Source organism: Glycine soja, chromosome 20 (assembly GCF_004193775.1).
Source record: "Glycine soja cultivar W05 chromosome 20, ASM419377v2, whole genome shotgun sequence".
NCBI lineage: Eukaryota > Viridiplantae > Streptophyta > Magnoliopsida > Fabales > Fabaceae > Glycine > Glycine soja.
In genome coordinates, this window is record NC_041021.1 from 30,080,539 (window position 1) to 30,097,204 (window position 16,666).

The 16,666-nt window shown below is 34.6% G+C and overlaps 1 protein-coding gene across 1 annotated transcript; it reads left to right on the top strand.

The window, feature by feature from the left end:
* Nucleotides 1-450: 450 nt before the first annotated feature.
* Nucleotides 451-1,209, top strand: LOC114401969 (zinc-finger homeodomain protein 2-like; the record flags this gene model as incomplete). The annotated part of the gene is made up of 1 exon (XM_028364535.1): nucleotides 451-1,209. A coding segment is annotated over one exon (591 nt), but the record flags the coding sequence as incomplete, so codon positions are not given.
* Nucleotides 1,210-16,666: the final 15,457 nt, after the last annotated feature.

Genomic DNA, 16,666 nt, shown 5'->3' on the forward strand with positions numbered 1-16,666 from the left:
ATTAATGTTTCTATAAAAATAAAAATAAAAACTAATAAAAAATTACCGAGGTAATTGGATTTAGTACAAGGATAAAGAATTAAGAGTCACGAGGGTCGGGGGATCAGGGAGAAAATAGAGAAGCAGAAAAAAAGTGTATGAAACTGAAACTATTATTTGAGAGAGAGAAAGAGAGTTCATTCAACACTTCTTGTTTGTTTCCTCTTCAGCGCTTCCTTTTATGCTTAATCATCCACCACCCATAGCTATCACAACTTTGAAGCAAGAATTCTTCTCATATTTCAAAAATGGAATTTAAGCAACATGAGGAAACTGAGTTGAGGATGCCTACAGCAACAGCGAGTCACAACGACTTCGGAATACTGCCCTCATGTTAAGGAGAAGAGGAGCCAGTGGCGGCGACGATACTAGTGGCGATTCTAGTGACCCCAACACCACCCACCCTGTTTCAAAAACAACGACAATGAGAAGTATCATGAGTGCCTTAAGAACCACACCGTCAAAATTGGCGGCCACACACTTGATGAATGCATCAAGTTCTTGCCTCTGGGCAAGGAGGGAACCCTGGACGTGCTAAAATGCCTCGTGTGCAACTGCCACCGAAACTTCCATCGTAAGGAGACCCCCAATGACACCCACCCGGTGCCTTACTACCACCACTCGCCGTTGCTGTTGGCAGCGTACTATGGGGAGCAAGTGGGCTACCCCCGTCTGGAAGGGCAACAATGCACCACACTGGCACTCCCCACCAGGTCAAGGGGCAATGGTAGGGCCCAGTCCTCAAGGGAGGACATGGAGGCAGTGTCAGACCCAACGAGTGGTGCCACTCCTCATGGCGGGTCCAGCAAGAAGCGTTTCAGGACTAGGTTCACCCAAGAGCAAACGGAGAAGATGTTGGCCTTTGCAAAAAAGCTTGGTCAGAGGATTCTTAAGCACAATGAGAGTGTTGTGCAGGAGTTTTGTGCCCAAACTAGCGTCCAGCCTCATGTGCTTAAGGTGTGGGTGCACAACAACAGGCACACCTTGGGTAAGAAGCCCTAGACAGAAAAAAAAATCCAGCCCCGTTACCTCTCTCTCTATATATATGTTTCTTTGTTTTAAGTTACCATAATAACAACCACCATTCCCAGCTGGAAGCTCAACCTTGAAGCCAGAGAGATCATGTTCTTGAAGTTCTGACAAAGCATGCTAGAAATAAATATATTGCTTCCAAAGTGCAATTTAGAATTCTTAATTTGGTTATTAATAGATAATATATTATAACCTCCATTTGTCATCGCAATGTATTCAAGACCAATATATATTATTCTGAATTCTATTTGCATGTAATTTTATTTTAAACTAATTATTTTTTATAATTTTCCAAAATTAACATTATGCTATTTGAAATAATTGAATTTTAAAAATTAATATATATGTTTAGGAGATATAAAGTAAGTTGGATAGTTAAAGAAAAAAGAAAGGAAAAAAATCACGAATTTGATTCAACCTAGTAACAAGAATTAACATTTGGTGAGAAAAAATAATATATCTTTAGAGTCGATTTAAATTATTTTGATTTTTCTCTAATTAACATACCTTTAATTCATTTTATATGATTTTTGCAATCTTAGTAATTAATACGCTGGATTGCCATTTTTTAGATTATAGTGTTAGTCTTGATTTGAAATTTGTACTCTTCCATTAATATATTAATACATGTTAATTTATTTTATATGGTATGATTATAGAAAATGTTACACCATAAAATAATATTATTTTATTTTTTGTGAAGCATAAATATGCCTCTAATTGTTTCATTGTCATGCTCTCTTTACAATCCAAAATCAACACAACTGTTTAAGGTTGAGATAAATTTGTGCTTTAAGAATATAAGTACTTATGCACTAATCCTAATTTGTATTTTTTTTCCAATCGACACACTTTTATAACATGGTTTATTTTCATGTCATTTAACATTTTCCTCCAATGAACATTCAGTGTTTGGATATTTTGGCATTTTAATAGGATGTTCTAGACACATCATTAAAGAGTCTGTTGCAACTGTAGATGCCAAAAGATTAAAAAAAATGATAGAATCTTTTTTACTGTATAATTTGCAAGAAAAAAGAGAACTAATTACGTCAAATATGCATGAAAAAATATCACAAGAATTAAATTGAAAAAATACCTTATCTTATAATTTTATAATTTTCATGAAATAATATTTTTTTTATAAATTAAAATTTATAAGATGATATTACATCTAAAACCAAAAGTTTGTATTGTTCAATCTTTTATCTTATTAAAAAGTAACAATATGACACTAATACTATATCTTTAGAATTGCAAAACTCTTTTAATTTTACATCTAACAACAACGTCAAACCCTATACTACATTCGCAACCTTACTCCAATTGGCCCAAGCATTGATCACATCACCTAACATGGCATTTTTTTTGGGTGAATTCACCATATGGAAGTAATAAAAAAATGTTATTTTTCTAATCAAAATACAATTATAATCAAATGCTTAATTAAGCTGCAAAATAACTACCATAAGACCATCAATTTCATTTTTGGTAAGATAATGATGCATTTTCATTTGAAATTATTAATTTAATGCCCAATAATTACTAGTTTCAACAAAACACTTATAACATTTTTTAAGAGTTTGGAATTTTCATAAAGAATTTGACAATTTTTATCATTTTTTTTTAAATTTCAACAAAGCATTTATGTCACAAACTACTAATTTAATATTAACTAATTTAATATTGAATTTAATTAATCAGCACCAACTACACCCACTTTTAGGAAAACATTTATAATATTTCAAAAGTGTAATTTAAAAAAAAAATACTTATAATTTTTTTAATAATTAAAATCAATAAACTTAAAATTACTAATTTCACCGTAACTATTAGTTTCAAGAAAGCATTTATAACATTTTAAATGTTTAATTTTTTAAAAAATATTAGAATTTTAAAATACTGAGATTAGAGTAGTAACATATGCATATTTATTCATATATATATATATATATATATATATATATATATATATATATATATATATATATATACACACACACACATATATATATTGTGTTTGTAAACCTATAAATTGAGTTTATATGAAAATATACAAATGCAAGAGTTTTATCCTTTGGTTAGTGAAATTTCAATGTATTTTAAATTAAAGTTAAATATGTTTTTACTAACAAACATGGTGCCTTGTTTATATGTCATAAGCTATAATATTAATTGTTATTTTGCTTGCACGTCGTTTGTCTATTAGACTTACACATTTGAACTACTTGGTATGGAATAGTAACTTTGGATTCCTAACTTTGAGTAGTTTTTTTTTTTCAAGTGACTTTGATTTCCTTCCTTCCCAATTTGAACTACTTGGTGTGGGATACTAGCAGAGTCAGGATGTTGAAGACAGGGTGTAGTGCAGAGCAGTTGAGGCAATTCTATTTGGATAAAGTGAACCAATAGCATAGGCTGCAAATTTATGACTTCAATTTTGAGACTCAGACTTGGTGTGGATGGGAATGTTAACTAAAGAATTACTTTTTTTTTTTTTACATCAAACTTATGAATGATATGAATTACTTTTTATAAAATGAGTTTTTATTTGTTTAATTTTTTCTTTTTTATATTAAAAAAACTTAAATTGCTTATGTATTATTCTTTAGCTCGAATTGGTCACAAATAATTTTAACTAGATTAACCATTAATGGTTGATTTTCTTAAAAAAAATTGCTTGCATTAACAGGGGTTATAAAACCTGGTAAAAAGGGAATATAACCTTAAACAATGACTATGGTTTATACAAGGTTTAGAAACTATCGGAAATTACGGAGGGTTTATATATCACGGGTAAGCCCTAATTTCCCAGGGTTTCTCAAAACCATAGGTAAATCATATGTCACGAAGATTTTTCCTACAGAATGGTCAACCGCAGGTAATATATTTAACAAAGGTTTGAACCCCTGGTAACACCAAAATTAACCCCATTAAATTCATTTTTTTTCTTGTAGTGCTTATTCATATCTCTAACATCATTTCCAACAATGCATTCATGTTATGGTTGTGTAATGTAAAAAACAAGCAAACAAAACCAAACATGCATAATAAAAAATGAACCAAATCGAGTCATTCAACTTACACACAGAAGCAAAGGACAAGATAAAAAAAAATCAACATATACACCCATGCTAGGTTATCCTCTTTGATCTCGATATTAAGATAATACAGATAAATAAAATTAAAATAGACAAAGTGTTAACTCATTGACAAGTGATGCAATCCTACGCCCCAAGGGTATTGGATAGAAGACTTCAAAAAGATTGGGCTAGAGATGCAAGAGAAGGCCCTAGGGTTCTCATGAGTCTTAAGATAGATTTCGGGCCCATGGGCTAAGTATGAGCCCACTTATCTTTATACATATTAGATCAAGGTTTCCTTATTTTTGGGCCATGTATTTAGGGCTCCATAATCTAGGTAGGGTACCCTAGAAATGTAAGATTTTTCAGCCCTTGTATTTTACGGCGCCTAGACTTGTTTTTTGTAAGTGAATATTGATCTAAGCTCCATTGGAGCTTGTAGGCCTAGGATCTTCTTCATCAATGGATTCCTTTGTTTCTTGGAAGATGAATGACAGCGGAATGAATAAAGGAAGAGAGAGAGGAGATGCCACTTCAAGGAGAAGATGAGTCTAGAAGAAGCTCACCACCATAGGAGGCAATGGATAAGAGCTTGGAGGAAGAAGAAGATGAATGAAGGGAGAGGAAGAGAAGAGCACGAAATTTTGTGCTCTAAATGAGCTTTGAAATCTGAAGATTAATATTCAAATGATCAAAGTTGAAAAAAATGCACACACATGACCTCTATTTATAGCCTAAGTAAGTGTCACAAAAATTGGAGGGAAATTTGAATTTCAATTCAAATTTCACTTGAATTTGTGGAGCCAAAATTTCACTAATTATGATTAGTGAATTTTAGTTATGGTTCAGTCCACTAATCCAAGATCAATTCCAAGATTCTCCACTAAGTGTGCTTAGGTGTCATGAGGCATGTAAAGCATGAAGGACATGCACAAAGTGTGACTATATGATGTGGCAATGGGGTGTAGTAAGCAAATGCTCACCTCCCCCTCCAAATTTTAATTGGATTGGGCTTCTACCAATTCAATTAAATTTATTTCCAACCACACACATCAAATATTCACTTAGTGCATGTGAAATTACAAAACTACCCCTAATACAAAACCTAGTCTAGGTGCCATAAAATACAAGGGTTGAAATATCCTATATTTCTAAGGTACCCTACCTACATTATGGAGCCCGAAATACAAGGCCCAAAAATAATGAAACCTTAATCTAAAATTTACAAAGATAAGTGGGCTCGTACTTAGCCCATGGGCCCAAAATCTACCCTAAAACTCATAAGAACCCTAGGGCCTTCTCTTGCATCTCTGGCCCAATCTACTTGGATTCTTCTATCCAATACCCTTGCGGGATAGGATTGCACCATTCCCTCCCCCTTGAAAAGGATTTGACCTCAAATCCCGAGGTTCTTGAAACTCATTAATTCTTTCTTCAACACCTGTAAAAAGAATAAAAACATATGTATTAGTTATGTTGGGTATGTTAGAGTACGGTAAGGACTGAAAACCCCTTTCCTGGCCATCTTCCCATAAGAGAATATAGTTCCTCACCAACTCAGTGAGTGGTGCTACAAGTATAGAAAAATATGGGACAAACCTTTTGTAAAAGTTTGTTAAGATATTGAAGCCCCAAATTTCCCTTATTACTTGGTGGAGTAGGCCACTCAGGAATGACCTTTATTCTCTTAGGGTCCATGGGAAGCCCTTGATCACTATTTAAAAAGTTAAGGAAAGTAATGGAATAAAACATACCTTTTTCTTTATTTTCATGTTGATTATTCCTACAAAAAATTACAACAAACCTAAGGTGTCCCATATGAGTACCTAAGTTTGTATTGAAACTAAAAATAAGAACAAACCTACCTAATGAGTCTCTATGTACACAAATCATGAAGATGTGGGGTGGACGAGTGATTTCACAAAAGAGGGTTGCACCACTCAAAACATTCATCATACCACCTATTTTAGGGATTTGGTGCCTAATAATACCTATTTTGGGCACCAACAAAAGCACAAGGATTTAAGCTCTTGCGAACCAAACCCTCATCCAACAACTCCTTTACTAGAGGAATAAACTCAAGCCCAAGAGGTGTGACAATGCTAACAAGTGTCTTTTTACAAAGGAGAAAATGTGGAGGTTGTCTAAGAAGGGAAATTTCTTTAATATTTGTCTTTATTTCAAAATGTCTTTCCTTCTTAACTAACCTCTTGGAGTAGACACTTACCTGCTTACAATCCTCCTTAACAATTAAAGGTTTTCCTTCTTCTTGGGGGTAGATTTCTTCACTAGATTCTTCCCCTTTTGCTTCTTCACTTTCACTAGAGGAAGGTGAAGTAGTAGCCTCATATTGGCTACTATAAATGTCTTGGCTCCTCATAATCATGGTTTTCTTGGTGGGGCATCGAGAAGTAATGTGTCCTCTTCCAAGACATTTAAAACACTTTATAGAGCTAGTTTTTTCTTGCATACTAGCCTTAGGGGGTTGATTTTGTATTTTCTTCCCCTTATCATCGTTGGGCTTAGAAGGTGCTGCCCCTAAGATGCCTAGACCTTGGTCTTTCTTTGGATAAGAATGAGAGCCATAAGATTTTAAAGTAAACTTTCTTTTAAGTTTTGGCTCTACCCTTATTTCCCAATCTAAGTAAGCCTCCACATTGTCCTTCCCATGGAAGTATGGGAGGTTAATGTTAGCCTCTTGAGGCTTTCTATCATTTTCTCTTCTTTGGGTGTGATGTTTAGTATGTGAACTATGGCGCCCTCTACAATAGTCACTAAGTTCTTCACTTAAACTCTTGCAAGAGTAATGACTACTAAAGGAGGCATGTTTTTCTCTTTTCATTTCCTTCATTATTTTTCTTCTTTCTTCGTCTCTTATTTTCTCTCTTTCATCTTGACTTATTTCTTCCACTCTTTTTTTACCTTTTTCTTTTCTCTCTTGTTTTTCTTTCCACAACTTAAGGGATCTCAACTCATCTAATATCTTATACAAGGGGTCCTTAGGAGTAGAACCCTCACCATTAACACTAGATGAAGAATGAAGATTCATGTTGGTTCCTAAGTTATGGTTCTTTCTTGTTCAGGGTTTGAATTTGAAAACAAAAGGTAAAAGAGAATATGGTTGAAACTAGCCAAAATAAACACTAAAAGAGATGTGAAAGATAAGGTAAAAACTAATTGGTAAAAGACAAGCTATCTAGGCGGTTTGACAATGGAGGGTAAATGAAATAAGCTATGAAAGCAAGCAAGAAATTAAAGTGCAAGAAATGCAAACTAGGCGGATCCTAAGAGTGTTTGGATGACCTCATTTAAGGTTCCCAACAAAACACTCACTATCCTAAGGGGAAAATTGCCTAAAATTATTACACACAAATGGAAGTAGTGTGGCCTATTGGAGGCTCCCAACTTACTTCCAATTAAAGGCCTTTTTGTTACAAAATTTAAAAGCAAAGCAAATTGCCAATTACAAAATTACAAAAAAAAAGTCCTCAATAGTGGGGGCTATTCTCTCTTTGGTGTTTCACTCAATTTGGAGTGCTTCTTAGTCCAATAGCTCTTAAGGTGGTTGGCCGCTTGCTTCTTGACTCAAATTCTTCAAGATATGGCACCAATCCTCCTTTCCATTTCCCTATATGGCAACTCACAAGCAAGGAAACAAAGAGACAAGCAATAACCAAAGACCAAAAAAAAAATGAAATGCAAGATAAACCAATAGAGTTTTAACAAGACAAATTTCCAAGGATTATTCAACAATTAAAGCAATGAAAAACACAAAAAAGCAAGCTAGGACTCCAAGAGAAACCTAGAATGGCTCTAGAGTAGAGTATAAAAACTAAAAAAAGAAAGACTCAAGAAACCTCTAGTTTTGGCACTTGTTTTCATAATAATTTTCAATTGAAATTTCAGAACTAGGATTGGTATAAAATAGGCACCAATTATAGAACAAATTTTGAGCCAAAGCAACAAGCACACTTCCCTTTCACTTTTTTTTTTCCTGGACACTGATTTTTCTTCCAACTTGTGTGATTTTTCTTATTTTTTCCTTTAATCAAAATCGCTTGGTTCTTTCTTTATAATTTTTATGTTTAGAAAATTCAGTAAAACTTTCAGCTCAAAAAACCTAGTGACCAACTCCCAGTAATTTATACAAGTTCGTATGTTCAAGCTGCCAGCACCAACGATTTCAACCTAGAAATCAAGAGTAGTGTTTATGTTGCTTAAGGCTTGGATAATTACAATTTGTGTTTGCTTATGCTCAATTATCTTGAATAACACAATTCAAGAGATCTTAAGACTTATTTTGATTCACAAATCCAACCACAACTCAGCACCACAACTCAACTTCATCATAGTCATCATGTAGGAAACTTAGAAAACAAAAAAATGTTCAAGAACAAGACTACTTCTAGGAATTGATTTAGAACATGTTATGAACTAAATAACATGCATGAATTAGACTCAAAATTCAAAAGATAGGCTAAGAATGACAAGAATGCATGAACAAATGTATCTATAATTCAATCAACAAAATAAAAATTCAACACAAACTTAGAACATAATGTGACAATTACTATGACTAAACATGAGTCTAAGACAACATGGATTAAGTGATTTACACTTAGATTTTTGTGTTTTTATTTTCTAATCAATATTTTGGAAGAAAATTTAGATCTAAAGGTTCAGCACAAGAATATTATGAATGAAAAATGATAGAACCTAAAATCAACACAAAAAACATGACTCAAGAGTAGATCTACATAATTTGAAACATAGAAATGCAAGAACAAGTGTAGATCTAAGATTTAATCGGTTTATTATTTTGAATCTACTCTAAACAACACCAAACCACAAGACAATGGAGGATATACAAGGAGAATAAGATGAAGAACAAGGAATTAAAGAGAATTCACCGAACAAAAAGATAGAGGAAGCAAAAGAACATCACCTAGATGAAGATGCTCTTGATACCACATGATGTAAGCTCCATTAGAGCTTGTAGGCCTAGGATCTTCTTCATCAATGGATTCCTTTGCTTCTTGGAATATGAATGGCAGCAGAATGAAGAAAGGAAGAGAGAGAGGAGACGCCACTTCAAGGAGAAGATGAGTCTAGAAGAAGCTCACCACCATAGGAGGCCATGGATAAGAGCTTGGAGGAAGAAGGAGATGAATGAAGGGAGAGGAAGAGAAGAGCACGAAATTTTGTGCTCTAAATGAGCTTTGAAATCTGAAGATTAATATTCAAATGATCAAAGTTGAAAAAAATGCACACACATGACCTCTATTTATAGCCTAAGTAAGTGTCACAAAAATTGGAGGGAAATTTGAATTTCAATTCAAATTTCACTTGAATTTGAAATTGAATTTGTGGAGCCAAACTTTGGAGCCAAAATTTCACTAATTATGATTAGTGAATTTTAGTTATGGTTCATTCCACTAATCCAAGATCAATTCCAAGATTCTCTACTAAGTGTGCTTAGGTGTCATGAGGCATGTAAAGCATGAAGGACATGCACAAAGTGCGACTATATGATGTGGCAATGGGGTGTAGTAAGCAAATGCTCACCTCCCCGTCTAAAATTTAATTGGATTGGGCTTCTACCAATTCAATTAAATTTATTTCCAACCACACACATCAAATATTCACTTAGTGCATGTGAAATTACAAAACTACCCCTAATACAAAACCTAGTCTAGGTGCCCTAAAATACAAGGGCTGAAAAATCCTATATTTCTAAGGTACCCTACCTACATTATGGAGCCCTAAATACAAGGCCCAAAAACAATGAAACCTTAATCTAATATTTACATACATAAGTGGGCTTGTACTTAGCCCATGGGTCCAAAATATACCCTAAGACTCATAAGAACCCTAGGGCTTTCTCTTGCATCTCTGGCCCAATCTACTTGGAGTCTTGATGTAAGCTCTGTTGGAGCTTGTAGGCCTAGGATCTTCTTCATCAATGGATTCCGTTTCTTCTTGGAAGATGAATGGCAGTGGAATGGAGAAGGAAGAGAGAGAGGAGACGCCACTTCAAGGAGAAGATGAGTCTAGAAGAAGCTCACCACCATAGGAGGCCATGGATAAGAGCTTGGAGGAAGAAGGAGATGAATGAAGGGAGAGGGAGGGAAGAGCACGAAATTTTGTGCTCTAAATGAGCTTTAAAATCTGAAGTTTAATATTCAAATGATCAAATTTAAAAAAAAATGCACACACATGACCTCTATTTATAACCTAAGTGTCACACAAAATTGGAGGGAAATTTGAATTTCAATTCAAATTTCACTTGAATTTTAAATTGAATTTGTGGAGCCAAACTTTGGAGCCAAAATTTCACTAATTATGATTAGTGAATTTTAGTTATGGTTCAGCCCACTAATCCAAGTTCAATTCCAAGATTCTCCACTAAGTGTGCTTAGGTGTCATGAGGCATGTAAAGCATGAAGGACATGCACAAAGTGTGACTATATGATGTGGCAATGGGGTGTAATAAGCAAATGCTCACCTCCCCCTCTAAAATTTAATTGGATTGGGCTTCTACCAATTCAATTAAAATTATTTCCCAACACACATCAAATATTCACTTAGTGCATGTGAAATTACAAAACTACCCCTAATACAAAAACTAGTCTAGGTACCCTAAAATACAAGGGCTGGAAAATCCTATATTTCTAGGGTACCCTACCTACATTATGGAGCCCTAAATAAAAGGGTAAAAAATAATGAAACCTTAATCTAATATTTACAAAGATAAGTGGGCTCGTACTTAGCCCATGGGCCCGAAATCTACCCTAAGGCTCACAAGATCCCTAGGGCCTTCTCTTGCATCTCTAGCCCAATCTATTTGAAGTTTTCTATCGAATGCCCTTGCGGGGTAGGATTGCATCATTCCCTCCCCCTTGAAAAGGATTTGACCTCAAATCCCGAGGTTCTTTAAACTCTGGGCTTTTTTCCTCAACACCTGTAAAAAGAACAAAAACATATGTATTAGTGGTGCTTCAAGTATAGAATAATATGGGGCAAACCTTTTGTAATAGTTTGTTAAGTCATGGAAGCCCCAAATTTTTCTTACACTTGGTGGAGCGGGCCACTTGGGAATGACCTTTATTCTCTTAGGGTTCATGGGAACCCCTTGATCACAATTTAAAAAATTAAGAAAAGTAAAGCAATAGAACATACCTTTTTCTGTATTTTCATGTTGATTATTCCTACCAAAAAGTATGACAAACCTAAGGTGTCCCATATGAGTACCTAAGTTTGTATTGAAACTAAAAATAAGAACAAACCTTCCTAATGAGTCCCTATGTACTCAAATCATGAAGATGTTGGGTGCACGAGTGATTTTACAAAAGAGTGTTGCACCATCCAAAGCATTCATCATACCACCTATTTTAGGGATTTGGTGCCTAATAACACCTATTTTGGGCACCAACAAAGCACAAGGATTTAAGCTCTTGCAAACCAAACCCTCATCCAACAACTCCTTTACTTGAGGAATAAACTCAAGCCTAAGAGGTGTGGCAATGCTAACAAGTGTCTTTTTACAAAGGAGAAAATGTGGAGGCTGTCTAAGAAGGGAAATTTCTTTAATATTTGTCTTTATTTCAAAATGTCTTTCCTTCTTAGCTAACCTCTTGGAGGAGACACTTACCACCTTACACTCCTCCTCAAAATGTCTTTTCTTCACTAAAAAATTGTCATTTATTACCAGTCAACATGTCATTATCAAACATGCATCAATCTTGCACAACAATAACAATAAATAAAAGAGTGTAAGCCTATAATCTTGCACGACACTAACAAAAAATTAAAACAATTAAAATCTATCATCCAGGTTTATATTTTTTGTATTAGTAGTTAGTACTTAGTAGCTTACCATAAGAATCTGAGGCTTCACATCAAGGACTTGCAGCTCAATCTTATGGAGTAGCTCTTCCTCTAAGGCCCTTACTTGATCAAGAATATATACCACCTGTTAAAAAAATATAAAAGAAGAAGCCCCAACATCATTGAAGTTATTCAATAAAGAGTAGTGTTACAAAACCAGAAAAAAAATCTCATACTTTTGACTATGTTCAGCTATATTCAAGGGCGGTTGTTAGACAAAATAGCGTCATTAAAAGATTTAGGAACAAAGTTTTTGACTGCATAACTTTTTCCTAAATGAAATCATTGATAAGGAGAAATTCCCACCTGGCCTCCAGTGTCTAGCAATCCTAGGACATCTGCTTGGCCAAATTATCCATGAATAGAGAGGATAACTATGTTGAACATATTTGGAAGCCTGCTGAAAATTGATTCCAATTTCAGTGGATCTGCTGATTCTAGTACCTCATAGAGCAATTTCATTGTCTCTTTAACCCTTCTTGCAATGTTGCCCCAACCTTTATCAAATCCCCATTCCTTGAACCTGCAGACAGTAATAGAGATTGTCAATTATGATCCTAGCTTTATCAAATCCCCATAATTAAATAGTTAACCTTTTATTGCTAAAGGTTGAAGGATGTTTGACTTTACTTTTATATATCATACTTTTGCCCATATATTTTTTTTCGGCATAGTCACTACATTCTTTATTATTTTAATTAAAACTACTATAGACACTTTCTTTAATATAGCATAAGGATAAATATCTTGAGTAAAAACTACCGAAAGTAAAATATAAATAAACAAATCCTATTAAAACCAATTGGTAATATATTGATAGTATCCACTTAAACTAATATAAAATAAAAATTGAAGTAAATTAAATTCAAAATAGATAAAAATTGTGAGGACAGAGTGCTTCCATGTAATTTTATTTCTTATGATAAATACAAGAGATAAGCGGCACAATATAAGATATAGAAGAAAAAAATGAAAATGGAAAGCAAAAATATGTTACTATTTCTCGACCCATGGCTGAGAGCTCTGCAGGATTGGCGCCATCAATTCTTATGCACTATGAAAAAAAGGAAATAAAAAGTTTAAAGCATAATATATCAAGGAAGTAACATATCAGGCAATGATGCATAAAAATAGCAACATAAATAGCTACTAGAAAGATGCAAATCATAATATATGAAGATGAGGAATGCCAATGCTACATTCATAACAGTTAAAATCTTCATTTGGTGAGAACTTAAACCAGACCCAGTTCTAAGGAACCTGTTGCTAAGCCTACCCAATAGTAAACTTGTAAGTTGTTTGTAAACTGTAACCAAAATGGAAGCAGAAGAAAATGGATACAAAAGATAGAGCAAATTGAATGTGACTTCTATTGATTCTTAAAATATCAAGAAAACATCTTATAAAATTTTGTGTAACTAATGTATTGAGAGTGCAATCATGCAATCATGCAAGCAACAACCATAAACACGTGGAATCTAAAATTCTAAACTATTTAAAGAAAAACAAGGTGCAAGGAGTAGGAAGAAATCAAGCATGAAGGAAACAGGGGTAGCCACAACAAACCTATGACCTTGCATTGCACATTCTGAAAGAGATGTCCAAACAAACACACCAACATATAGAGGAACAACTGTGCAGAAACATCAGTGAGCACTGCATACCAACCTCAAACTAAAACAATTGGGTCAAAAAACTAAGCAGACCCTTGATTCAAGTCTTCTTGCAGCAAAACAAATGATGAAATTGTAGTAAAATCAGGAAAGTAAAACAAATCAGTCCAAAACACTTTAGATTGAAAATAATCCCAGGACAAAACACCAGCACGAAAAACCCTTCCTTGTTCAGACAAACCAAAGTATGAAATTTTTTTATACCCAAATCCAGCCCAAATAAATAGATATTACTGCATAATGTTATATTATTTATTAAGCAGGTCTTCATATTTCCTTTTCCTTCGTGTTTGTAGCTAACTAACTTCAACTTCAATTCCACACCATTACCACATTAGTGAAAGAAAAGTTACTAATTAGGTCTTCATATTTCCTTTTCTTGTAATCCATAAGTTTGGCCAATCCAAAGCTCCCAACAACAGCCTCAAACTCTTCACCCAACAATATGTTCGCAGCCTTCACATCACAATGAATAATCTTTGGGTCACAATGATCATGCAAATATGAAAGACCCCTTGCAGATCCCAAACCTACTCTTTTCCGAGTTGGCCAATCCAGGGGTTCTTGATATGGAGGATGCTCTAAAATAAAGAAATTACAAAATTATAAGACAATAATAAACATTTAATGACGGAGAATATAACCAGTATGGGTGGGCCAATAATACAAGTAAAATTTTCTTAAGCATAGAATGTGTCACTATGCACTCCTTGGGGTTTCCTCTAGTTTAGGAATCAGGCTTATACAATTTTCATAAAATAACTTAGTTTCTTATATCTTTGCATGGTCGTCTCTTTTTTCTTTGAACTTGGGAATTTCTGGAATAAACTTTCCCCAAGAAATAGCCCCCCAAAATAATAAACTTGAGAATCCCTTTTTGTATAATTATGAATAGAATGTGCCACAACTCAAGCATCCAACAACTATACTACTTTCATAAGCATAGGCTAAAGTAGAACTATGGGAGAAATGGAAAATGAGAACCCGGTTCCCTATAGGGTGGGTAGGAGGAAGGGGGAAAAGAAAGGAATAGAAGAAATAAGGAATCAAAATGACATTAACAATTGCTAAAAAAAATAGAATATCTACCTCTTAAGCAAGAACTTGAATAAGATGAAGAACTAGAGCCATCCAGCATGAGATCCTGCATAGGAACCAACTTCACAACCTGCTCCAGAGCCTTACCTTCATGAAGAAGACCTAGAACTTGAATAAGATGAAGAACCAGAGCCAAAGCCTTAAAACAGTGATGGAACTACTGAAAACTAGTCCTCTGTTGTTGGTCCAATGAATAGTTATTATTGTAGTAAAAACATAACAGCGAGATAAAAGTGAAACACACTGAGACATTTCATCAAACAGATAGAAGGGAGTAAACCAAACCTGCAAAGATTTATTTTCATATCTCCTCATCTAAATGCTATTAAAAATAGAGCAAACATGTTTAAGAGGAAATACCAATTACTCTGGAATTGCTTAAACTTGCTCTTCTAGAAGGCACTTATCATCCTAACTTAGAAAATGACGCTGACTTTTCTAAGGTTTTGCAGTGCGTTGTGGCGATGGAGACATTGTCAAGGATGGTGTCGACTTTGACGTTGGCAAGGTACTTCTGCTCATTAAAAGGGAGGCCGAGCTTGTTGTAGTTGTGGTTGCCGAGGATTTCGCGGATCTTGTTGCCGGAGGAAGTGGTGGTGGTGGCGACGGTGGAGATCTGTTTCACCTCCGCGCACACTGTTACGAGGTGTGACGATTTAGTATTTGGGGATTGGGAGAGAAGGAGTTTGGGAAGGATGGGGTTGTGTGTGGGTTGAGGAGAGAAAACATGGATGAGGTTTTGCGTTTGTTTTCAGCTTAATATAAAATGGGAAAATATCTAAAGACAAAGACGGTTCTTAAAAACCGTTTTTGAAATGTTGCTTTCAAGGGTGATTTTTAGAAAACCGGCATTGAAAGCTTGTCGCATCTTTTACTAAGGTGGTTTTATAAAATCGTCCTTGTTTTAGTGTCATAAAATCTCACTTTTGCAGCAGTGCCAATTGCAATCTATGTTTCAATTGAAGATCCTTGGCCCTTCGAAATATTTTCTTGGCTTAGAAATAGCTAAATCCAGCAGAGGTATCTCACTCTCCCAAAGAAAATACACTCTATCTCTTTTAGAAGATACAAGTTTCTTGGCATGCAAACCTTCCAATCTTCCAATGGATCCCAACTTGAAGCTCAATCTTCATGATGGAGACTTACTCCTTGATCCCTCAGTGTATAAAAGGTTAATTGGTAGATTAATTTATCTAACCATATCACGTCCTGATATAACATTTGTTGTAAATCACTTGAGTCAATATATGAAAGAACATAGAGTTCGTCACCTAAATGGTGTCCATCATCTTCTGTTGTATCTCAAATCTACTCCAGGACAGGACAAGGCTTATTTTCCCTGCTCATAACTCTCTCAAATTCACTGTCTTTGCTGATGTTGATTGGGCCAGCTATGTTGATACCAGATGGTCCACTTCTAGCTTTTGTGTGTTTTTAGGGAATAACCTTCTCTCTTGGCGTTCTAAGAAACAACCAACTATTTCTAAATCGTCCACTGAGGTTGAATATCGTGCTTTGTCTTATGTTACTAGTAAAGTTGTTTGGTTGAGAAGGTTACTTCTTCACTTTAATATTTGACATTGTATACTGATGTTTATATTTCTTGATATAATTTCTTATTTCCTTGTTTAGTCTTAGTTGCTTAACTATAAAAAGGGAAATTAGAGATTTTACTATTCACACACATGTCCATTTCTCAAAATGGTATCAGAGCTTCAAGTCTTGGGAGCTCTATTTCCAGTGCTCGATATCAGCATGCCTTTATTTGCTCTCTTTATTGTTGCAGCCTTCAGGACCAATGATCAGAATAGGAGGAGTGTCTTTCCTCTATTGGTTTGATACCATAAGAATTGG